This window comes from Equus caballus, chromosome 5 (genome assembly GCF_041296265.1).
Source record: "Equus caballus isolate H_3958 breed thoroughbred chromosome 5, TB-T2T, whole genome shotgun sequence".
Classification (NCBI taxonomy): domain Eukaryota; kingdom Metazoa; phylum Chordata; class Mammalia; order Perissodactyla; family Equidae; genus Equus; species Equus caballus.
Window position 1 is genome coordinate 84,246,065 of NC_091688.1, and position 25,395 is coordinate 84,271,459.

General features: G+C 43.2%; 1 protein-coding gene across 10 annotated transcripts in view; it reads left to right on the plus strand.

Moving 5' to 3' along the window:
- The window catches only part of MCOLN2 (mucolipin TRP cation channel 2), a 49,512-nt gene that overhangs the window by 21,328 nt on the left and 2,789 nt on the right, over positions 1–25,395 (plus strand). For 5 of the 10 annotated variants that reach the window (XM_023641750.2, XM_023641749.2, XM_005610463.4 and 2 more), the window contains exons 3-12: positions 1,565–1,738; positions 3,639–3,792; positions 9,961–10,045; positions 10,150–10,246; positions 11,734–11,833; positions 14,006–14,118; positions 15,293–15,442; positions 16,872–16,973; positions 17,079–17,201; positions 24,043–24,249. In XM_023641750.2, the coding sequence (XP_023497518.1) occupies positions 1,565–1,738; positions 3,639–3,792; positions 9,961–10,045; positions 10,150–10,246; positions 11,734–11,833; positions 14,006–14,118; positions 15,293–15,442; positions 16,872–16,973; positions 17,079–17,201; positions 24,043–24,249 (1,305 nt within the window). The remainder of the gene's footprint in view (positions 1–1,564; positions 1,739–3,638; positions 3,793–9,960; positions 10,046–10,149; positions 10,247–11,733; positions 11,834–14,005; positions 14,119–15,292; positions 15,443–16,871; positions 16,974–17,078; positions 17,202–24,042; positions 24,250–25,395) is intronic. The other 5 variants (XM_070267398.1, XM_023641751.2, XM_070267399.1 and 2 more) reach the window with 1 other exon arrangement.

Sequence of the window (25,395 nt, forward strand, 5' to 3'; positions counted from 1 at the left end):
CTAACGCATAAAGATAGATGCACCCCTATGTTCATCACAGAGTTATTCACAATAGTCAAGACTTGGAAGCAACCTAGGCACCCCTAAAGGGACGAATGGATAAAGAAGATGTGCTATATATAAACAATGGAATACTACTCAGCCATAAGAAATGATGAAATCTGGCCATTTGTGACAACATGGCTGGACCTTGAGGGTATTACGCTAAGTGAAATAAGTAAGAGGGAGAAAGTCAAATACCATATGATCTCACTCATAAGTAGACGGTAGAAACCAGGGCAAACAAACACATAGCAACAGAGATTGGATTGGCGGTTACCAGAGGGGAAGGGGGGAGGGAGGAGGGTGAAAGGAGTGATTAGCAACATGTGTGTGGTGATGGACGGTAATTAGTCTTTGGGTGGTGAATATGATGTAATCTACACAGAATTTGAAATATATTATGATGTACACCTGAAAGTTTTATAATATAACCCAATATTACTGCAATAATAAAAAAAGAATTAAAAAAATAAAACAAGATTAAAAAAAAGTGTGTATGTGAGAGAGAGTGCATGCACGTATGAGGGAGTGTGTGTGGGAGGGAATATGCATGAGACTGTGTAGGAGAGTGTGTAAGAGTGTGCATGAGAGAGTGTGTGAGAGATACTGTGAGAGAACATGTGAGAGTGTATGAGCGTGAAAGCGTGCATGTGAGTTTGTGTGTGTATGTGAGAGAGAGAGGTTAATTTCGTGTGTAGCTGTGTGTAATTTCCTGGGTTTTTTGGGTAAACAGTTAGTGCCTGAATCCCAAGAAGAAAACTTCAGGGCAGAGGCATACAGTCACTCCTGGGGAAGTATTTCCCTCCTGCCTCGCCTTGTGCTGGACACCATGTAAGGGGGAATAAATAGGAGTTTGATCACGAGGAGGTAGGTGCGTGGTGACAATGAACGGGTTTGACGTCACATAGCTAAAGCGAGCCCTGTTATTCTTTCTGCTGCTTTGATGCTGGAGCTCTTGGAGGGGGAACCTCTTGGGTGTGAATCTGCTATGAGTTCCTCCAGAGCTGGAGTAATTGAATTCCTTTGACAATTATTACCTCTTAGCTGGAGTAAGTATTATGTAGGCCACTTTTCAAAACATTCTTAAAAGCTATAGGCAAAACAAAGTTGTGATTTTAAAAAATACTTATATTTTTAAATGCTAAATCAGTAAAACATGACTTCTTGCTTTACTATGTACATCAAGTTTTAAAACAATTAATTTGAAATCTAAGTATAAGAAAAATAGATTCAGACTTAACTGATTTGAGTTCCTTCTTCTCCTTCTCTTCATTCAAGGCCAGTAAGTCATTGGGAGTGGTAATTTCTTCTAATTTCATGCTATTTCGAATTCCTGATGTAGCTCAATGATGTTATTCTCCTTTGGGACTTGTATTTTGACATTAATGTGATTAGTAAAAACCAAAACAGTGAGATTTTTCTTGCTGATGTTTACAGATAAGGGCTGACGATAGTTAGAAGGCATTTGCCTCCCCTGGTAGATGGTAAAAGTCATATGTTCCTATTTGATTTTCTTTTCTAGCTTGTTCGTTTTGGTTTAAGTAACCAGTTGGTGGTTGCTTTCAAAGAAGAAAACACTGTTGCTTTTAAGCACTTGTTTTTGAAAGGATATTCTGGCATAGATGAAGATGACTACAGCTACAGTGTATATACTCAAGAGGACGTCTATGAGAGCATCTTTTTTGCTATTAATCAGGCAAGTGTTTTGTTGTGAAGGACCTATACTTTAAGAGTATGATACTTGACTTGGTGGTCTCAGCAAAAATAGTTATACATATATTAAAATATTCTAAAAAATTTTGCACACTCTGCCAAAAATTGTTTGCTATTTCTGTAGCTATATTTATACACAGCAGAGTTTGCCTATTTAAAATTTTTCTGTAAGATTTATGTATTTTATTTATCCCTTCACACCTACTACTTTGGGAGATTACCCCAGATCAAATAGCCAAGAGGAGATTTATAATCTCAGAAGGTTTGATGAATGAGATGCCAAATCTAAGATTGTAGTCTCAATTTTGATGTCTTAGCAGTTATAAGCCTAGCCGAATCTTAAGAATATTGAGTAGGATCTCGATATAGGCAGGTATTGAGAAACCAGATTGATGGGCCTGAAGAAAGCATTTAGGGGAGAGAAATTGTTATTTTTTCTCTTTCATTCATTCATTCAATAAATACTTGGGTACCTAGTATGTACCAGCTACTGTTCTACACATTGGAGATATAGTGTGAATGAAACAGACAAAAACCCTGTTCTTATAGAACTGAATTCTGGAGGGGAGAGCCAGGCCAGTGGAAAGAAGTGAGATGTATAGTACTGAATGCTGACTCCCTGAAAACACCACCAAAAAAACAAGTTGATAAGCAATACTGAGCTTACTGCTGATAGCAGTCAGGGAGCTGCTCCTTGACCATTCCCCGCGGTTCCTTGGGTGGAGAGGGCAAAATCCAGATATAGTTCTGAAGTCTGTTTTAAGGCAGGTCTTTCAATGTGAGGGGTGCTCGATTGGAATTGGGTAAAGATCGTGAGATAATAGGTTAGGACTGGTGGACACACAAGTGAGGGTTTGTGGGGAGAGTGGTTTCAAAGAGTCTTGGAGTTATTAGACTAAATCTTCAAAGTGGTTATCTGTTTAAATGAGCTTTTTGGATGTTCCTGAAATAAACAATACCGTTATTTGCAACTTTTATGTTCCTGGGCAAAAGTTTCCTGGAATAATAAAGTCATGTTATGAAGATGGGGCTAGTTGAGCCCTGTTAGTGCAGAGAGGCGAATGGTCACATCGTGTGAATGTGAGTTAATATGAGCTAACGTGAGTCATGCGAATGCAAGCTGGGGGTGTGGAGGGCTTGGGTCTGCAGGGGCATGTCCGGAAGTGATGGCTGCTGTGGAATACGGCAGGGCGAGGACTGGGAGTGCCTGGTGCTGCCTGTGCACTGCCCATGGATGTTGGCAATTTGCATTGGGTGGAAAGGGAAGGCCTTGCTGATGTGGAATCAAGACCTGAATCAAGACCTGAGGCCTGGCAAGCTTCGGGAACTGCCTGGAGGTCAGTGTGGCTTTGGAAGGTGAGGGGTGGGGGCAAGGGACAGTGTCTGCTATAAGGTCAGCAATAGGCTTTGGCTGAATGAGGCTGGAGTCTACGTCAGCACGTTTACTTCAGTTTTGAGTTCTGTAAGTGTGTTTCTGTCCAACTCGAGAAAACTGCCTTGTGATATTTTACATCAGGGAGTTCTGTTGAAGGATATGAGATAAACAAGAAAAAAGAGCTAAAAGCGAGGGGCTGTCCCAGTGGCAAAGTGGTTAAGTTTGCACACTCTGCTTTGGCGGCCCAGGGTTCACGGGTTCAGATCCCAGGTGCAGACCTAGCACAACTTGTCAAGCTGTGCTGTGGCAGCATCCCACATAAAACAGAGGAAGATTGGCATGGATGTTAGCTCAGCAACAATCTTACTCAAGCAAAACGAGGAAGATTGGCAACAGAGGTTAGCTCAGGGCCAGTCTTCCTCACAAGAAAAAAGAGAGCTTAAAGTGTATTCTATAACTTCTGATGAAACTCTTAAAGCTCATAAGTGTTTTTATCTATTTTTAATAGTATCATCATCTAAAGAACATATCCCTGGGGACCCTTGGTTATGGAGAAAATGAAGACAATAGAATTGGCTTAAAAGTCTGTAAGCAGCATTACAAGAAAGGGAGCATGTTTCCTTCTAATGAGACGCTGAATATTGACAGTGACACTGAAAGAGGTAATGGAGTGATAATTTCCTTATATGCCTCTATCGTCGACTGTGGTAAGAGCAAGAATGCCCTCATGTGCTGGCAGCCCAGATGGAACAAACAGCTGTGCTTTCGTGACAGCTAACCTACTTGTGGCTTTTACCATTTGCCTGCAAAGGGCTTTGGCTCAGGAAACCGCGGGTCCATCGTGACAGGACCACGGAGCATTCGTGGATCTCTTTGGTACAACACAAGATTGTTGATTTTGGGGTAAATGCACAGGTGTTTCCTGTTTTGCTAGGTTTTTCCCTCTATGAGGGGGCAATTTGACTTTTTGGAAAAAGAAAAGTCTATATTTATTAACCAAAATAATGTGTGTCCAAATGCTTTATACTCTTTATTATTTGTAGAATATGTTAATAATCTTCAAAGGTGAATTTTGATAAGCAACTCATTTTCTCTTTGAGGATATCACTTGGCAAAAAGTTAACATCCAATTGAGTAGAATTGTTTTCTGCTGTTCTATTAAGAATTTAAAAGCACACAATATGTAAAGTTTTTGACTTAAGGCTCTAGGGATTTTATCATTCATTCAACAAACCTCTGGTGTACATCTGCCGTGCCCAAGGCACTCACTGTTTCATGTACTGGGGTTGCAAAGATTAATTAGTCATGGCTCCTCAAGTAGCTAACAGTTCAGAAGTGGGAGTCTGAGTAGCAGTTTAAATTTGGAATGGTTTTATTAAAATGAGAGCGTCACACAGTTCATTTGACCATATTTCCTGTAATCCAAATTTAAGGTGCCTCGGTAACGCAATAGGAGAACACACCTATGAGATGGAGGTCCTAACTCTGTTTCCACAGGCTGCCTGCTTAGAATCTCTTTAGGAGTAAACATATCCCCTGCTCTTGACTCTGAAAGAAGCAGCCCATAAGCCAGCACCAACAGGGGCCCTGGTCGCTTTCAGAAACTATCTAGGTGTCAGTGGCTTGGTCCTGTGGCCAGGAGCCTTGCAATGTCACATGTCTTACTGCCCTGCAGGCTTCTGCTATCCTGGGATCTCTGTGGGAGCCAGCCTGCAGGGGCTAAAGCTGTTTCACACCGAATCTGCTTCCTGAGGCTGTCAGCTGTGCTCCTCCTCAGGCGTTCTGTTACTGTGCCCAGAGTGCCCCATAGGTGGAGCTGAAAGCTTGTGTGGTGACCTTCTGCTTCAAGTAAGCCACGGGCCACTTGGCCTCTTAAAAAGGTGCGACTCAATCTGATGCATCATATGACTATTTTCCGGTGATTCATATGTTGTTTTCCTCAATTGATTTTTCTTGGAAAATCAATTAAAGAAATGTGGCCAAAGTCAATATCTGTGGCTACACAGGACAGGCAGTGCCAGAAAGCAGGATTTATTCCCTGACCATTGGACAGTGATGCCTTTGTTCATTTCCTTTCTATCAGAATATGGAATCTTTTTAACTAAATAGAGAGAAGATGTTTATTAATTTGACTTTTTTAAGAGAGATGGCTTAAGCAAGTTAATTGTATTTTTTGACTTGTTAAGTATAACTTGTCAAAGAGAACATTTTGACATGTCTAGTCAAAAGATGTAAAGAATATTCTTAAAATAGTTGATACTGGATTTTAGACTTCCTTTTCTTGGAGGCATTGCAGGAAGCCTGAAGAGGATAGAAATAGGAATTGAGCTTGACTTCATTGGTGTGGCATTACAGTTTAAGTAGGTGAATTAGCAGAAGCTGTTCTGATTACCTATTCATGAACTGCGCATTTTCTTTACTATTGAGAGAAGCATCCTTTGGTGTGTTAAATGCAGAGATCTTTCTGCACGCCCACTTCCCACTGGGTTTACGTTTAGTTGCACGGTTGATTGTGTAGCTCAGGGTTTCCCTCACTTCGTGCTCTGGGCATATCCTCCCGCTCCTGCCTCTGGACCTGGAGCTTTACCATTTAGCCTCATGGGGGGACTCTTTGTTTTTGTTAAAAAAAACAACCCCCGCCCTTTTTTTTTTTTTCTCATAACATTTAGACGGCTGTCATTCTAATACAGTGTTTCATTTTCTTTAACACAGATTTTGAATTTCTAATGTTCTCCTTTCCACATGTCCTTAGCATGAGACATTATGACCATTTCATCATTTTCCCCGTTGTTTTCAGAACACAGCTAATCCCCCTCCTTTTGTCTCCTTTGCTGGAGTAGTCTGCCCCATAAATGAAATTCATTTGAATGATGAGGCTGCTACTTGAATATCGCTTTGTTTTGTCTGAGGTTTGATGTCTTGCTTAGGGCTTTTGCCATCCTTTTCAAAAAAATCTCAGTTCTTAGGTTTTGCTGCCACCAGGTGCTTGGTGGCCTTATTAGCAATGACTGTAGCATAAGGGCAGCCAGACTTTAGAGAGTTCTGAATGTGTATTTAGATAAAGTGTAACTCTATAATTACAATTGCAAAATTTGAATAACCAAATAGACTTTTATAAGGCAAATTTTCAGATAGTGTAAAATTAAAAAATGCTGTCGTATTTCTCTGAATCTAAGATGCTATCAATTTTTTTTTAAAGACTCATCTGTTTTAGAGACATTTAAAAGGGAAAAAAATAAACATTGAGAATGAAATACAGGCGAAGAATTTAGTCATTTACTCAGATCAGTTTAGTTCAAATGTGTTTTTTTTTTGGTTGTCACCTTAGAATAAGAATGTTAGAGGTAGAAGGACCTTAAATATCGTCAGTTTGGCCTTCATTTTGCAGTTGAGAAACTGGAGCTCAGTCAAGTTGGGTGACTGAGCCAAGGTTATGTAATATTTAGTGATAGTAGGGCTTTGCTACTCCAGTCCAGTAACACGAGCATCACCTGGGAGCTTGTGAGAAATGCAGGCTCTCAGGCCCACCCTGGAGATACTGAATCCCAATTTGCATCTTAATCAGATCCCTAAGTGCTTCATGTGCCCTAACAAACTTTGGAGGCCTGGTTCAGTGCTCTCCAGCTGAATGAAGCCTTTGGCTGTGCACAGACCTCTCTGTTACTGACTTCACCCAGTTTCCACTGTCCCTTGCCACCTGCCGTCAGTGTCTCCTGTTCCCGGCTTAGATACCTCTGGCCATCAGCGTCCCTCCCTTACAAAAGCTGGAGAGGCACTCGCCTCTCCCTTCTGTCCCACCTGGCTCCTCTCAGCTGTCCCTAGGGTCTTCCCCACCTGCGCCCAGTGCCCTGGCAGCTGATGCCTCCTGGAGAAGCGTGCCAGAGCAGAACACGCTCATCTTGCCACCAGGTCTTCAAAGCTCCCGGCACGGCTTCCCTCCACTGCCTTTCACCCTCGTGTTACAAAAGAACACAGAGCGAGGCCACAGTTAAGGCCTCACCTGAGCACCGGGGCTCCCTGCTTTCAGCTTCTGAGAAGTCCAGCCCCTCCTCTCTGCACCCAGATTTACACCTCTGAGCTGAATTCCTCTCTGAACTCTGGATTCCTGTATTCACTTGGCTGCTTGACAAGCGCTCTGTGATGTCTCATAGCGATTTCAAACCTGCCATGTCCAAAACAGAACATTTCAAACCTCCCCCCTCCCGACCCCTGGCTCAACCTCTTTCTTCTTAGTCTTCCCCATCTCAGAAAACAATACCAATATTTTCATATCCCGCTATAATATCCCCAGCTGCTCAAGCCCCGAATTTGAATTTGTTGATTTCTCCATTGCCATTGCCACTGCTGTAGTCCAAGCCACTGCCACCTCTTGTTAAGACTGGTCTCCCTCCTTCTAGTCTTGACTCCTCCACCCCTGCCCTGCCCCACAGTGACCGGAATGATATTTTTTGTAAGTCGGGTCATATCATCCCTAGCTTAAAATCCGTGAGCGGCTTCCCTCCCATTCCATTTGGAGTAAACCCCACAAGTCCCTAGAGGAGCTGGTCACCCCCTGCCTCTCCAAGCCCCTTGCCCTGCCGCCATTTCCCTGTCCTAGCATCCTTGTTTGATGAACAAGCTGAGCTCGCTCCTGCCTGCCTTTGCTTCACTGGAGCACTCACTCTGGATCTATCCACAGCTGCTTCTCTCTCCTCCCTCAGGTGTCAGTGCAAACACCCCAGCCCTGAGAGCCCTTTCCCAGCCCCCGTCCCCAGGTACAGCCTCCCTGCCCAGCTGTCCTCCATCCCTTCACTCCATCTTCAAAGTACTTCTCCCACTGTGAAATCATCTTGTATGTATTTTTCACTCTTGGTTTATTTCTGAGACTGCAGTGTGAGCTCCACACCTTGTCTGTCTGGTTCACTGCTTTACCTTCAGTGCCTACCACAATGAGCCCATAAAAGCTCTCAGCAAATGTTTACTGAATAAATGAATGAGTAGGGTAGGGAGCCTGGATCTTTTGATGTTGTGAAATAGGCGCCCAGAGGTCAGCCTCATCAGTGTACTGGTGAAGAGCTCAGGCTGGAACTGAGCACGTGTAGATTTAAATTCTGATTTGCCACCACCTAGCTGTGTGACGTTGAGGAATTTTCTTGGCCTCTCCATGCCTTGGTTTGTCCATCTGTAAAATGGCAACAATAGTGCCCATCTCACAAGGTTGCTTTGGGGATTAAACAGGACAATATGTTAAGTGAGAGAGCATATAAAGGCGGTTGCACAGTGCCTGGCAGAGAGTAAGTGCCCTGTGTGTCTTTGCTATTTTTATCATTTTCACTCTTTTTCTGTAGAAAACGAGTTTCTTTCAGTTAAAATCCCTCACTTTACCAGTCAAGGTCCAGTCAGGAAAACCAACCTTGAGTTGTTTCTTGACATTAACAGTCCATTTGCCAAACACACAGAGGCACCCCTTCTGACACCTGCCTTTCTTCAATACTGTGCCTGTGGAGTTGTCCATTCAGCTCCATGTCCTCGTTTTTGGCCCAGGAACACCTAGTTTTTAGCTAATGTAGGTGTGTCTTACATGTTTTGCGTGCCAGCTGTGTGCTAGGCAGTGGTGTTTAACAACACACAGCACAGTTATGCTCCTGCTCTCCAAGGCCTGATCCTCTGGTTGAGCTGCAACTGTGGGACAAGAGTCTCAAAGAAATAGCCATTGAGTCACCCAGATTCTTGAGCACCCACTGAGTGTCAGGCACTGCAGCAGGCCCTGACTTTTCCATTTCAAGGGCAGCACAAAGGGGCAGCACAGCCTGGACGAGCGAGGCTGGCCTCACACCAGTTCTGTCATCAGGGCTCTGTGACCTGGAAAGGCGTTGACCACAAAAGGCTTTCACGGTCTCTAGACTTCCTCGGAGTCCTGCCAAGGTGTTGGGCTGCACAGTCATGAGACTAATTTTTAGACAAGACTCTTGAATCATTCTTTTATAGTTTACAGCTCATAATTTGTTTTTACTTGCGTATAACTTAAACTCCTTTCCTTTTCTTTATTTTTTATTTTGAAAAAGTGTCAGACTTAACAGAAAAGTTGCAAAGTAGCAGAAAGATTTCCTCGTATACCCTCCATTTCCTAAATGCTTACGTTTTACCACATTTGCTCTGTCCTTCTTCCCAGTATACACATTTCTCCTGAACTGTGTGAGAACGAGGTGCAGACACGCTCTCTCTTTGCCTCTAAATCGCTGAGTGTGCATCTCCCCGAAACAAGAGCATTCTCCTACATAACTACTGCACGTGCTCAAGAGCATGAATGAACACTGCAATACTACAGTCTACAAATCCTATTCACTTTTCATCAGTTGTCCTAATGTTTATAGCAAAAGAAATGCTCCTAGCCTCCCCAGTCCAGGATCCCATATTGCGTTTAGTTATCATGTCTCTTTAGTCTCATTTAATCTGGAGCAAAATAAATTCCTTGACTTTGTTTTTTTTAATGTCCTTGACATTTTTGGAGAGTAGAATGTCCCTCACTTGGGTTTTTCTGTTTCTTTATAACTAGATTGAGGCTATGCATTTTGGGCAGGAATACCACTCAAGTGGTACGTTATTTCAGGAGGTACATGATGTCTGTTTATCTCATTACTGGTGATGTTAACTCTGATCACTTGGTTAGGGTGGTATCTGCTGGGTTCTCCACTGTAAAGTTCCTGGGCTTCCTGTTGTGAATAGCAAATATTCTGTTGGGAGATCCTTTGGCAATTTGTAAGTATCCTGCTCCTCATCGCTCTTTGGCCCAGTAGTTTCAGCATCTGATCCTTGCCTGAAACCATCACTGTTTTCTTTCATTGCCTTAGACTGTCTCCACATAGACCTTCAGGCCCTCTCCAAGAACCCTCAGGACTGGAAGAACTCATCATTCTTCAGACTGGAATTTTATCGGTAAATGTTTTTAAGTCTTATTTTCCAGGAGACAGGGATGGGGAAAGCAGAGTAGGATGGTATAAGACTGTGACAATTTATACCTTGTAATATTTTTTATTCAGGCTCTTACAAGTTGAAATCTCCTTTCACCTCAAAGGCATTGATCTACAGACGATTCACTTCCGAGAGTTACCGGACTGTTACATCTTTCAGAATACGGCAAGTGTCTGTTACTAAGCCCCCTTTTATTATGTTTCTCTTCTCCTTCTGTAGATGTGGAGTATAAAACACATCAGCCTGTGGATGTGCAGTTGTGTTTAAAACAGTTTTAGTGACATTTCTATAGCATTGTTGATCCAGAGACCATTACCTCTGAAAATGAAGCAAGCTCTTTCCAACGTTTTAAAACTAGATTTCTGGGATGAAAAGAGGGGTTTTCAAAATTGGCTTTGACCTCCTGCTCTCCTAATACATTAGAAAAAAAGTTTATGATAAGTGTTTTAAGTGTCTACAATGTTATTCTCACTTTCGAAGGAAGGTCTTGCAAATGTTGTAGCAGATGTTTTGAAACCTCGAGGCAGAGACCGCCCCCTGGATCTGGAGGCCCATCTATAGAGGGTCCACTGTGGCTTCCTTGCTTTTGCGAGGGGGCGTGTGTGGAAGAGACTGCTCACTTTTGTGAACTTCACAGGCAAAGGGCTTGGAGAGCCGCATGTGCAGGTGATCTATGATGAAATCCACAAGCACTGAGCATCTCTAAACACAAGCCACACGCTGTGTGATGCAGGAATGTCACTGTGACCAAACCAGAGGTTCAAGAGTTAAACCACACAGGCCTCATTTCTATACTTAACGCCTATGACTAAACCGCCACTAACCCCGCCGCTCGCTCGGTGCTGAGGTCTCATTTTCCCCCAGGAAAGCCCCTAAAATACTTCTCTCAAAGCCTAAAATACTCAGCATCTATCACTTCCACTTCGAATGGTTGAAACAATGTGGAAGATTGAGGGCATTTGGAAATCTTAAATTCAGCCTGCAGCCTCGGAGTAATGCTTGTCATTTCTGAAAGCATTATATGTAGCACTTGAAGCAAATAGGAAAAGAATTTCCAGGGGCCGGCCCCATGGCCGAGTGGTTGGGTTCGCACGCTTTGCTTCGGCAGCCCAGGGTTTCACTAGTTTGGAGTCCTGGGCGCGGACATGGAGCTGCTCATCGGCCATGCTGGGGCAGCGTCCCGTGTGCCATGGCTGGAAGGACCCACAACTAAATATATGCAACTATGTACCGGGGGGCTTTGGGAGAAAAAGGAAAAATAAAATCTTTAGAAAAAAAGAAAAAGAATTTCCAGCCTAGTAAAATCCTAGACTTTCATACTCAAAGGATAAATTGAAGCAAATGCTTTAAATTCCATTCAGTGTAATAAACAAGATCACTGTGGTTGTGTTCTCTTGTCAAAGGCTGATGAATTCTCATTTTTGTTCCTGGAACTGGTTATGTTTTTAGTCTAAGATTTCTCTGAACCCGAATGCAGATTCACCCTTTGGACCATATTTTCTGTTAATAATAGAAAGCTGTGAAAGAATCAGGAGATGAGGACATTTTCATCAGTATAATTCATTTTGGATCAGCATGCTGTTGGGATGCCATTGATATTTTAAGTGGAGGTGATCTCTCAAGTCACACTCTCCAAACCTTTGTCTCTCCAGATTACCTTTGACAATAGAGCTCACAGTGGCAAAATCAAAATCTATTTTGACAGTGATGCTCACATCGAAGAATGTAAAGACTTGAACATATCTGGATCTAGTAAGTATCTTACATGCTTGCCCATTATGGATTACGGATGATTTTTAACATTTTCTTTTGGGATTTAGGGTGTTTAAATGCTCTATTTGGGTGGCAGTGGGAAGAAAGAGCTCCAGAAAACCACATTTTGAGACTTCAATTCTATATAGCAGACCCCCAAAGCCTTGCATTTTTGTCCGATTCAGTAAATATTGATTACACACCTCTGAGGGCAGTGTGGCCCAGTGGTTCAGAACAGCTTCTGGAGTTAGACTACCTGACTTTGGGTCTTGGTTCTGTTTACTCTACCTGTGACCTTGGACAAATTACTTAACCTCTCTCTGTTTCAGTATCTTTCTCTGCAAACTGAGAGTAATAACAGTACTTTACTTTCTAGAATGTGGAGTATTAAATGAATTGGTATGTAAAGCAAAGCACTGAGAACAGGAGTTGTCACATCCTCATTGCCAGGTACTCTGGAAAAGAAAGAAAACTCCTTAATGAGGAGACTGACGTGCTTGGAGACTCTCTAATATGTCACGGGTAGGATAAGTGGTGGAGCTACAAAAGGGATGAGGATAAAGTAAGCAAAGGCTAATTTTGACTGCGGCGGAGTGGGAAATAAGATCTTGGAATTATTTTTGGAGAAGGTACACTGAGCCTTTGACAATGGAGTGGGGTGAAGGCCTTCAGAGCCCGGAAAGCAGCCTGAGCGGACACTGGGTCATTTACTCACTCATCACTCGGAAAACACATCTTACTCCACAGTGTAAAATGGGCTACACAGAACCTGCTCTCACAGAGGGGTTGGGATGGTGTTAATGATGGGTGGTCAGGATTTTTTAATTTGCAAGTTTTGTTTATCTGGATTTGCCTTTGACCAGATTATTAGAACAAAATAAAATGTGAAATACCTGTGGTTCCTAATAATTTTAGATTTGTTTTAAACTGGATTTGATCTGTGGACTGTTGCTTTTCAGCTGTATAATATGTCCTGATGATTCTGAAGTTTTGGTTTCACCCTTTCCGGTAACTAACTCAAGCCTCTGATCAGCATAGACAGTTTTGGTTTCCGTTAAAAAGTGGTTACTCTTCCCCAGTGGGCACACACTGTCTCCCACAGAAACACACAGATCAGATGCATATTTTCCAAGTCCAAGTATAGGTTGCAGCTATTTTATGTGAAAAAAGCTCACCTTTGTCACATATGAAATGTGGTTTGGAACAGTGATTGTGACCGAATGAGTTAGTCAGATATTGCCAGAACCCGGTTTCCTTCCTCCCCACAGGCCTCCTCAGAGCATGGGGAGCTGCTGTTCCCTGTGGCAGAGCAAGGAGCTCTGGCACCCCCTGTGGCCAGTGCGGAGAAACGCAAACCACACGGACCACTGAGTAGAAATACTGACTTTTGTACATTTCTCCCAGAGCTGTGTCCTAAGAAACCAGATTCTGTCACTGGAAGAAGACAGGTGGAAAACAAAATGATGTGATGTGAAAGCCTTAAAAAGCTGAAGTTTGGAAACCAGCTTGGGAAATAGATTTGTTTTTCTTCTGTTTATGAAGCTGTCTGGAAAATTGATTGCCCTGGGCAAGAGGAGAGAGGGGAAGTGGGACAGAAGCAAGGGTGACATCTGGTGGGATCCTTGCAGTATTTCCAAGAAGTTCTCAGGTTCATTCACCTCCATACACTTGCCCTCAGGCTTTTCTCTGCCTAGGGGTTGTTTTCTCCAGGTGCAGGAGAAGCTCATTGCATTGGCACTCTTTGCTAAGAAAGTGCTCAGTAAGGTTGAGAAGCAGAAATGGGGATTCTGAGTGGTGGAGTTTTAGTTTGTTCCCTCACTGATAGAGACCTTGATGTTTGAGCTTTTATGTGAAAGAACTTAGAATATGTCAAGTAGTTTTGCCTCTTTTGAATGGAGCCCAAATGGACCAGCTTCTGTTGAATTCTGTTCTACAGTAAATATTTATAAATACATTTTAGGACATTTATTAAGAGTTTATATGTTCTTAAATGTATAACTCAACATCAGGGACTGTTTTCCCTTATGTGTGGACTTTTGAATGAATGCAGCGTGATTTGTTGCTGATGTTTAAGCTTTCATCATTTCAACTTCTTTCCAGGCTGCCATTTTGTTTGGAAATTATTCCCAGGTAAGGCGTGTTTAACAATTGCATTCTGTTTTTGTTCCTCAGTTCAGAAAAATACCCAGTATATCCTGGTGTTTGATGCATTTGTCATTGTGATTTGCTTGGCATCTCTTATTCTGTGCACGAGATCCATTGTTCTAGCTCTAAAGTTACGAAAGGTAAGAGTGTGTTCGAGTGTTCCCCCTCCCCTCTTGGCTTCCATCCTCAGTTTTTCGAAACAGTGGACCCCTGACTGGTCATCTTGCCCTTTCTGGAGCCCTTGACTGAATGCCTTTGAGCGATGGCCCTCCTGTGAGGCATTAGTCACCCTGCGGTGTGGGGGTGAGTGGAGGCTCCCACACAACAGGCAGGATCAGAGAATTACCCTACTTAAGCCGAGCTAACAAGCACAGGTGCACAGTGGTGACCTTGGAAGCTTTTGAATGCTAGCATAAATGAGATCCTTTTAAAATCAGGCTTATCTTAAGAACAGAGTAATAGCATGTGTGGGTTTCTTCTTTTATCTTCAAATCAGAGTTCATTTTGACAGGGAGGCATGGCAAATGGGTTATAATGAAGCATAAAATACTTAATTCTATTTTTTAAATAGTTTAAAAATTCTCCTCCGAGTTTCATTTTACCTTTTTACCCCCAGGGCTCTTGGGAATATATACTCCAGCTCTCCACAAATCTTATTCTGGTTTATGGCGTGTGTGTCTGTGCAGACTGGGGCCAGGAGGAAGAGAAAGCCATCAGAATACCATTTGTGGAGCAATAGTCTACCTTCTATTTTTCTTATTCTTGACCTTTGTCAACTTGTTTTGTAAATACTCACTTTTCTTACCTGCCCCCCAGGTCCCTTGGTATTCTGAATTTGAGGTTGGGGTCGTGGTTCTGCCAAAGTCGGGGTAGGGGACATTGGAAGCTCACACTCTGGAGCTGGACTGCCTGGGCTCCAAGCCTGGCTTAGCTTCCCTGTGCCTCCATTCCTTCCTCTGGAAGACAGGGCCAATAGTGCCTAGTTCACGGGTTGTCTGGTTGAGTGAGTTGATAACATGTGAAGTATTTGGAATGGACGGTGTGTTAGCCATTATGACAGGAGTCTGTTGGAGTTAGAGCATGAGCATTTCATGTTTGGGTTAGCTTAGCAGGCACTTGGATGCTTCTTTCTAGCTGGGGTGGATTATGGGGACAATGTGGGCCATAATCTCCAACCTGGAAGTAGATCCGGCAAGTTGGAAAAGGTAGTGATGCCGAATCATCTTACAGGCAAGAGCACTGTTTCGCGCTTGTCTTCTCCTTCTGGAGGGCAGTGTGGTTTGTAAGAAATGCTTTTTAAAATGTTTGCTGCAGAGATTTCTAAATTTCTTCCTGGAGAAGTACAAGCGACATGTGTGTAACGCCGACCAATGGGAGTTCATCAATGGGTGGTATGTCCTGGTGATTATCAGCGACCTAATGACAATAATTGGCTCCATATTGAAAATGGAAATTAAAGCAAAGGTGAGGGACAACCCATTTTAAGTCTTTTGTTCTTTCTGTTCTTCTGCACGACCTCACCTACTTTAGGATACAAAATCCTTGTGGAGACTAGTTTGATGCTCATGTGTTCTCTCTCTCACACCCGTAAAGTGGAAGCCTCCTTTGACTTGATTCCTCATGAAGGGAAAATGAGGAAGCTGATGTTCCGTGGAAGATGATATTCCTAGGAATATCCCCCCGGAAACTCGGCAGCATCTTCAGAATAGGATCTGAAGCTTGAGAAGATTGGTTGGTTGGGTGGGCTTCATTGTTTTTTTTAAGTTGCAAAAGAAGCAGCTGCCCCATGAACCAACCCTGTCAAGAGCCAGTGGTGCCCATCTGTGACCGATGGGTGCTTTGATGGATGGGGTAAGGACAGGAATATTTGAGTGCCTACTAGGTGCCTGACACTTGGTGTAACTTAGTTGATTGAATCTCAGGACTAAGTCTTGACTCCTCCTTCACCCAACTGTTCTCCCCTCCATGGTATTCTGTCAGTCAGCAAATCTTACTTCCTACCTCCTGACCACTGAAGTACCTCCCTCTGTCCATCCCGACTACTTCTGGCTTCCTTCAGGCGTCTTCCTCTCTGGCCTGCGCTGCTACAGCAGTCTCCTCAGTGGTGTCCCACCTTCAGCCTTATACCCCTCAGATCCATCCACACAGCTGTCAGAGTCATTTCTCTGGAAGTATCTATCTTGTTGTTACAATCCTTTCTGCCTCTGGGATGAAGTGGTCTCCCTTCAGCGTGAACTCCAGGGCTCTTGTCATCTGGCTCTGCCTTCCTCTCCCGCTCTAGCTCTCACTCTGCCATCAGTACTCATCTCTAGGACATCTTGCTGGCTCTCAGCACTGGACCTCTGTTCAGCCTTTGTCCACTTACCTGCAGTGCTCTCTCCTAGCCTATCCTCCAGGCCCAGCTCCGCTCTGGGGTCAAGCCCATGGGAAGCTCTTTGTGACAAGCTGGGCATTGTGTGGCGCACTGCACTTAGCGTATTAGATTAGAATTGTGTTTGAGTGTTTGTCTTCTCAACTAGACCTAGAGGTCCTTGAGAGCAGGAACTGTGTCAGCACACCATGTTCGAGCTTTCTTTCAAAAGTAGTTGAATGGTATTGTTTGATATTTAACAAACACCCTTAGTTTATATTTTTTAATGCCTACGTCAGTGGTAAGTACAATTCTACTTCAGGATATTATTTGAATGAAAAATCAGTTCAACCAATTGAAATACTACAAGGAAATGAGAAACACCTTAGGGTTTGTGTTACTATTTTCTTCTTCAGTTTAAAAACTCTTACTATCACCTATAGAGAGGCAGGCTGTCCATTCTTTTCTGGTCCATTTAAAGTGAGGTTAATAAGTTGAGTGGAGTAGAATATTTTACTCACATGTCTGTTTTACATTCCTTAGAATCTCACAAATTACGATCTGTGCAGCATTTTGCTTGGAACGTCTACACTGTTGGTCTGGGTTGGAGTCATCAGATACCTGGGTTATTTCCAAGCATATAATGTAAGCATGTGGCATGGGGTAGGACCACTGGGATTGGGATTCATTTCTCCTTTGGGGTCTAGTAAGCCACTTTTTAATTTCCCCCTTTCTGTTGATTTTTTTCAGGTGCTCATTTTAACAATGCAAGCCTCATTGCCAAAAGTTCTACGCTTCTGCGCGTGTGCAGGAATGATCTATCTGGGTTACACGTTCTGTGGCTGGATTGTCTTAGGACCATACCATGACAAGGTGTGTAGCACTAATTCTTCCTTCCACACATCAGGCACTCGAGACCCTTAAAGGTGGGCTTCCAGCACTTACCTTACTCCCCCTTTTCTCCAGCATGTACCCCTGATGTCAGTAAGCACCTATCTTCGCATCGGTTTTTTCTTTTCCTTTTCGGCATGTTAAAGTGACTTCAGGATATTGAAATGAGAACTGCAAGAGAATAGAGAGCATATTTCACAGTCTGGGATGGCTTACGGGGTCACATATTAACCCAACCAATCATCAAATAAGAAACCTTTGGACATGAGATCACTATAATAAAAATGAAAATTAAATGAGGAAAATTAGTAGAAAATCTTTCTAACTTAAAGTATTAGGGTTTTCATCCAAATTAATTGAGGAGAATGAAGGTGGACAGAGACTTCCCAGAATGACCATGTCAGGTTTATGATTAAAATGATAACACATCTTGTCTTTGTAGGAAGTTTTGATTAGTGTCATCTTAGTGCCTTATTAAAGATCAGTATCTGAATTAGAAACTATTACTGGGCTTCAGTCAGCATCGTAATCTCAGGGACCTCAAAGTTACGTTCAGATGTTCTTGCTTTAAAATGATAAATTTGACTGAAAGATACACCAGGAAATGAAACTAGGTAGGCCTTATTTTCAAACCGAAAAAAGGCAAAAGGAATTATTTTATCTTATAGTTTTTCTTCCGTGGGCCTCTGGCAGTTGGAACAACAGAAACAACAAAAATTAAAATAATAGCAGCTAACTCTTGATGCTTGTGGGTTGGGCGAAGCACTTCTCTCGTCTCTCTCATTTAGTCTTCTCTGCAGCCCAGGGTACTGATATCTTGGCTTAGATGCTCTGCAAGGAGAAAAGAGGTAAAAATGCAAAGGACTGAACTGAAGCTTGTGTAACAGCTCAGCCTTCAGTTTGACCTTGATAGTTGCATTAAACAAAACATGTGATCAAATCTGGCTTACAATCCATTCACAAAAAGTGAGCAATCCACAAAGCTCAAACTTTCTGTGTTGTCCAACTGAAATAAATCCTAGTAACTTAGCACACACTCAGGCTTTCTCCTCGTGAAGTGTTATGTCTAATATGCCCAAAGAGAACTACTGTTTTCCTATTTGAGAAACTGTATAATTAGCAAAGTGACAATTTCTGGGTTAATAATAAATCTCGGTAATCTTATTGCGCTTCCAATTCCATGCCACTGCTTTAAAGATAACTCATGAGTAAAAATTGTTCTTTGATATGATCTCTCTGATCTGGAGAACTTCCTGTCTTGGTGCCCAGGAAAATCGACGTTTTTCTTCCTTACGTGCCTCATGCTCTGACTGCTTCTCCACATTTTTGTCACTAGAGGGCAGTGTTGCACTGTGCTGAATAAATACTGAGGCTGAGGATTTGAGCTTTAATTCCCTGGCTCAAGGCCTCAGGATAAGTGGTTCTATCTCCTTTGCCCTCTCCCATTATTATTCTGCAAGATGCTTGGGTAATACTGCTTGAATTTTACTAAAATAGCTACCATTCCCAAGTGCTGTGTGCTGGATTGGTACGGTGCTCAAGTTCTTCACCTCACTTGCTGCGTTAACCTTCCCGGTAGCCCTGTGGGGAAATATTACTATCCTTTTACAGCAAATATCGGTCTTAATATGTCAGCTAATTTTCCTGAGGTGACAGAGCTAGTAAATGGCAGAGATAGTATTCACACGCAGGTCTGCCTGACCCCAATACACAGGCTTTGACCAGCACCCTGTAGGGCTCCTCTTGGTGTTATCTAAGGCAGACCTTACAAAAGAGCATTTAGTTTGACCCAAGAATAGATCTTCTGTGAGACGACAGCCATGAGTCAGTCTTATTTCTCTCAACGTGTGTCAAGGTTGCCTTGTGCAAAATGATGTTATTGGCTTTGTGAGTCTGACTGCATTTTTATATATTCAGGTCTGTCCTTTTAAAGGATCCGGTGAGAGTAGGATGTTCTGGACCGGCACTGTCCAGTGAAAATATGAGAGCTATGGATGGGAGCCACGTGTGTACCTTAAAATTTCCTAGTGGCCACATTAAAAAAATTAAAGAAACAGATGAAATTGATTTTAATATATGTTTTATTTAACACAATGTATCCAAAATATTACTTCAGCATGTACTCAGTATAAAACATTGAGATATTTTACATTCTGTGTTTTTTGATACTAAGTCTGAAATCTGGTGTGTATTTTCTCCTGACAGTGCATCTCAGTTGGGACTGGCTACATATCAAATGCTCAGGAATCACTTGTGGCTAGTGGCTACCATCTGGAACGCTGGACCTCTAACCTTGTATCTCTCACTTAGCGTAGCGTTCCGTTTCTCCCTTGGTGGAGCAGAGGGGTAAGGGCTATCTCCAGGGTTGCCTAGCAAGCCTGTTTATGGCATCTATTTCCCATCTCTGGCCAGGCTCATATATTGGGGAAATGCAGAGTTGAGTTAGTTCAGTGAATGCACTAGTCACTGGACAGAGAAAACCTTTCATGTGGTGCTGGACTTTTGTGCTTTCCTTCTCCATATTGCTGCTTCTTTGAGTCTGAAGTTAGAAATGTTTACTGCCCCTGCACCCCTCCCCCCAAATGAATCCAGACTCCTAGAATTTTCAGGTTCTGCCAGTCACTGTCTGTTGAATCAGAGAACCTGCAGTATTACCTGAAGCCTTGAAAAGCTGAGCACCACAGCAAGCATATTCCAGGATTTCTAGAATCACAGTAACCTTGGGTGCAGAAGCCAGCTCTTTCTTTAAACAAACACTCTAAAGAGGAGGTATCAGGCAAACTAGAATTTTACCCTGCTGTTTGCAGCAAGAGTCCCACATTAGAGCTTCCTGTTTTCCTGTTGGACATCAGATTTTAGTAGTTCAACTGAAGAGAGTAAAGATACAAGACGTGTCCCGCCGATGTGGATTCCAGCGCTAATGGACGTTGGCACAACGCCCTCTCAAATGTCTGGGCGCAGAGACTGCTGATGTTTCATAATTCAAGATGAGGTTTGGAAGAACATTACTTTAATGTGACTTTTACATTTTCAGAGGACTTCTTTACTGTGAGGAATAAATCATGGTCTTGCATCGTGCCCATTTTTCAAACGAGAAAACCAAGACGTTGAAAAATTGCTGGACTTTGCTAAAAAGCTCAGCAGAACCTGCATCACGTCTTCGTGCTCCCGAGGCCTCTAGTTTTAGCCCAGCACCTCTCTTATTCAGAAGGACGTTTAGCCAGTTAACCCATTTTACCTGGATGTTGTGTGGGGTTGTTAGCACCAGCTCTTGAAGCAAATTTTTTTGTCATTCTCGGACATAAGCCACTGCAGGTTATGTTTTCATTCCAGTGAAAGTTCTTTTTGGCTTGATCACAAAATTATTTGTGGAACCTACAGGAGCTCTTTATGGAAATACCCATTTAATATTTTTTAAATGTCTCCTGTGCACCAAACGTTGTCGGCTTCTTCTGGACCAAGTTCTTGGAGGGCAGTGATTATGGCTTATTGCTCTTTGCAACCCCTGTGTCCAGCGTGGTGCATAGAACATGGTAGGGGCTCATCAAGTTTGGTGAATGAATAAGAAACAGAGAGAGAGCAGTACCTGCTTTCCAGGGGCTTGTGAGCCCATGAGAACCAAAGCAATTCCCCATGAATGCAGTCCTTGTAGGCTGGAGGCACATTAGGACCTTATTTCTCCTTATCTTCGATGTTTTTAAAGTTCACTTCTCCTGTGGGTTTTGGCCACTGAAACTGACTCTGATTTGGAGCCACTTCTTGTACAAAACGAGAGGGTGTGTACCAGTCACTTACCTTATTGGGTCTCTGCCTTATCTTTTCGGTGGGTTGAAGTCAATCTCTCATGTATAGAGGAGAGGGCGGTATGATGGTTGTGAATAACATTCATGTTGAGACAGGTATTGTGTCTGGACTGGTCCTAAGTCACTGCACCAGAAACTAAGGAATGAGTTTGATATGTATGGACCAACTGGCTGTTTGCAGTTCTGGAACCTGAAGCACAGACCATTAGGGGTTCTTAAAACCAAAAAGGGAATTGGCCAGTTTCCAAAAGAAACTAGGAGAAATATGAATTATTAATGGTACTGTCAGAGTTGTAATTGATGTCCACAGAACCCCAGTTTTAACCTCATTGTCTTATGGCTAGTGGAGAGGATGGGAAATACTTACTGAGAACTACTTGTCTTACTGCTAAATAATCTGCATATTGTTAAGTGATTTGCTCAACTAGATGTTCCTCCAGGTCTCTGTGGAGTGCAGCTTTGGTCCAGCTCTTCTGAGTCATTGCTGATGCAGCAAAGGCACGGGCACGCTCCTTGCCTGGGGGACGTTTGTGCACTCTCCTTTGGTTACAGACTACCCCGTGCATCCAGCCATGGAGCAGGCAGGGTAGGACATGGTGTTTGCTATCTCGTTGGGGTATGGAGAAGTGTGTGTGAAACTAATTAGAAGACGATCCAGTAGTTTCCTCTGTGGTTCTTACGGACACAGAGAACAGAGAAGAAACTAGAGCTGCCAGGGCAGTCTGTCTCGAAGTAGACTTTGAAATAGCCCTTCAATGTTGGCTTAATTGGACAGAGAAGAAGAAGAAATACTTGGTGAAGAGAATAAATCCCAGGAGGAAAAGGTGGAGAAATGGGCCTGGTGGTGTGGGAGGAGACACGCACAGGATGTTAATTTTAACAATGAGGAGACAGAATGAGGCCGTGTAAGAGAGGAACTTATCCCAACCTTCTTGGTTTGGATTTTTACTTTGCATCCAGACTTTGTATATTCTTAGGCAAGAGAAATGACCTGAAGGCTATATTCTATGAAGTTTAGACTTTGCTGCAGCTGAGGCTGGACAGTAGAGTTTGCTGTGAAGACTGCCTTGGAGGTTTCTGTAGTAATCCAGACATAAGTGTTGACAAGTGAGTCACAAGTGGAGTGTAAGTGAGTGGATCAGAGAAACATCATAGGAATAGACAGACAGACCTTAGAAGACCAAAGAGAGCGGAAGATTAATCAACTCAACACATAGTTTGAAGTACTTGATTATTTTGGAGTAAATGTTTCTTTGGTAGGAGATTGAAATCACTGTTGGAAATAGGGAAATTTGGAAGGAAAGCTGATTTTCAGGGTGAGGGTGGTGGGAGGTTTTATTTTGTTGCATGTGAATTAGTAGCATGACTTCCAAGTGGAGATGTCCCACAGACATTCATCAGGGACTTGGCCATCCTCAAAGCCACACTGACTAAGTGGACATACAGCCCCCACTGCTAAGGACAGAATTTGGTTCAAAAATATACAGTACCTGTTCTATCTGTGTTTCTGAAAACTGTATTGTCTTTTGCCTATTAGGTCATTGCTGTTCTTTAGATAGAAGTGTTTCACTTTCATCTAGTGTTTAACCCTCTGGCCCTAGAGATATTAGTTTAGTAAGCACCTGCTGTTTGTTTTTGGTTGATATGGCAGGAATTTGTCAACCACTTAAGCCAGGAAGGCTGGGTAAGTGGTTGACTCAAGTGGTGTTCCACTCTGGCCTCTGCTCGGCTTCTGACCCCCACATGGACGCCTCCAACCGACTCTCTCATATCAACGCTTCTGCCCAGCACCTCAAATTCGCCTCATCTGTAACTGAGTCCATTATCAGTCGCTTCTCTTTGTCCCCTCCCAGGCTTATTCTCTCCTCAGTCTCCTCCTTTTCCCCATCTCACCTGGACTCCTTGCGATCCTGGACTCCTGCGCTCACCTCTCACTAACATCCCTGCCCCTGGGTTTTGCCCTTCTAGATCTTCCGCATGCCATGGTTACCTTTTAGAAACACATGGTTGCCTTTTAGAAACATCATGTCACTCTTCTGCCTGAAATTTTTTACTAGTTTCCAGTTATGGCCTGTATTAATGTGAAGTGTGTAGAAGACCAAACAAGGCCCTTTACAGCGTGGCACAGACACGCCTCTCTAGCCACTTCTGAGGCTCAGCACCCATGTTCACTGAGCGCATCCTTCCTTTCTCCTTTCACCGGTGAACTGCTCAGCCTTCAGGCCCTAGCTCTGCTGGTCACTTGTCTTATACAGCCCACCCCAGCTCTACTGGGTGTTACTATATATCTTGGTTGTGGCCTGTCCACTATTAGCTTCCTCCCTAGAAGGCAGCAGCTGTGATCATTCATCCTTCAGCACTTTCCCACCTCTGGTAATCTTTAGTTTTTAATGTGCCAAAATTACCCAGACCAGTAGTTGGAAAGTCTACAGTGAAACCATTTGTTTAGCATTTCTCAGGCCCATACTGTGTCTCAGGCACGTCCATATTTGCTCGTGTTGAAGACAACAGGTACAGGTCTTTCAGAAAGCGGTTGGCAGATTGTAGCCTTAAAAATGTTAATCGCTTAGACCCCATAACAGGAAAAAACTGCTTAGAAATGTTGAGTACATTGTTCTTTATAATAGCAAACATTTTTGGGATGTGCAGTGACAGGGAAATAGTTAAATTTGACATTTCCAAGGAATGGTCCGTTGGATGACAAATGCTCTCCAAGTATGAATAACGTCAGACGATGTTAAGTAGAAAAAAAATCAGGATCCAAAATTGTTAGATGATATGACCACAAATATATAAAACATGCAAAGGAAAAAACAGAAATAAGAGGCTGTCTTTATGAGTGTGGGGGGGTAGTTTTGAATGATGTTTTCCTACTTCTTGTGGTATTCTAGCTGTTTTGAAATGAATGTTACTCATAATAATGACAACAGCAACGACTCCAACGAAACAAGCTAACTAGGTACTTCTCTGCTTTGTAGGATACTATCCCGCAAACACTACCTTTTGCTTTCCTCCCGCAGTTTGAAGATCTGGACACAGTTGCTGAGTGTCTGTTCTCTCTGGTCAACGGTGATGACATGTTTGCAACCTTCGCCCAAATCCAGAAGAAGAGCATCTTGGTGTGGCTCTTCAGTCGCCTGTATTTATATTCCTTCATCAGTCTCTTTATATATATGATTCTCAGCCTTTTCATTGCACTTATTACAGATTCTTATGACACCATTAAGGTAACTAATTATCAATATTTGCTGCCCCCAAAATACTGCAAATTCTGTACAGATTGGAACATAGGAAAATGCTACAGTCTTTATTTACTTAAAATGCTACAGTTTTACTTAGATTTTCAGGTTTTGTAGAAAAGGAACTGTTCAGATGCTGGAGGTTAGTTTTAAATGTGCATTTAGGACATTGCCCCTGGCACCCGGATGAGGGTGGGTTGGTTTGGAGGTGTGGTGGGAAAGAGAAAGGCACTGGGTAAGAATGGGCTGAGTCTGGTAAATCAAGTAGTTGGGCTCTGTGTCTCAGCACTCTCAGGTGCACCTGCTGTCCTGGGACTTGGGCTTTGAGTAGTCAGCTTCCGTGGTAAGGGGGACCGCCATCTTGACAACTGTCCAGGTGCTGGCCTACACCCCTACACCCTGGGTGCTACAGCCACTTGCGTGGTGCAGATTTCCTTTACATTGTGAAAGCTAAGGCTTTTGTGGCTGTTGAGCTTCCTACCTGTCCAAGCCACCTGATGCGTCCTGTATCCTTTCAGACTGGGTCCATTTAACTCATTTGTGGCTCGAAGGAAGCTCGGCTGTCTCAGGTGGTGATCCCCCCACAGCACACGGTCATGCTTGGAAAATCCTGTTCCAGGGCCAGTGTCTGAGCGGCCAGGGGTGCCATGTCTGTGCCTTGGGGTGTTGTCCCCTTCTTGAGCCATTCTCAGACTAACTCAGAAGAAGCCAGTCCTTTGGGAGTACTCCTGAACACCTTTTGTGTGTTGGGGGAGATTAGTGTTCATGTGGGCTGGGCATGGAGAGAGGCTCCACACTCCTGCCGGTGGGTTCCTGGCTCTGACGTGGCAGTGTCCCTGTGAGTGGGCCGTGCCTCGGTGATGTGGTGGATGACCTCACTAAGTGTGAGGCGAGGGGTCTCAGGGTCTTTGTGTCTGCTTGGAAGAACCTACTGCCTCTGCCGACTAAGTGACCAATTTCTATAAAAGTAGAGGAAATAGAGATTACTTCCAGGCAGATTCCACATTGGCAGTGTGGGGAAGGAGAGGTCTTACCTGGTCTTGCAATGAGCATTAAAACTTCAGACTTTTGACGATTTCCTTCATTGCCCTGATTAACATGCCTCTCTCCTTCCCCACCCTGGCTTTCTTTCAG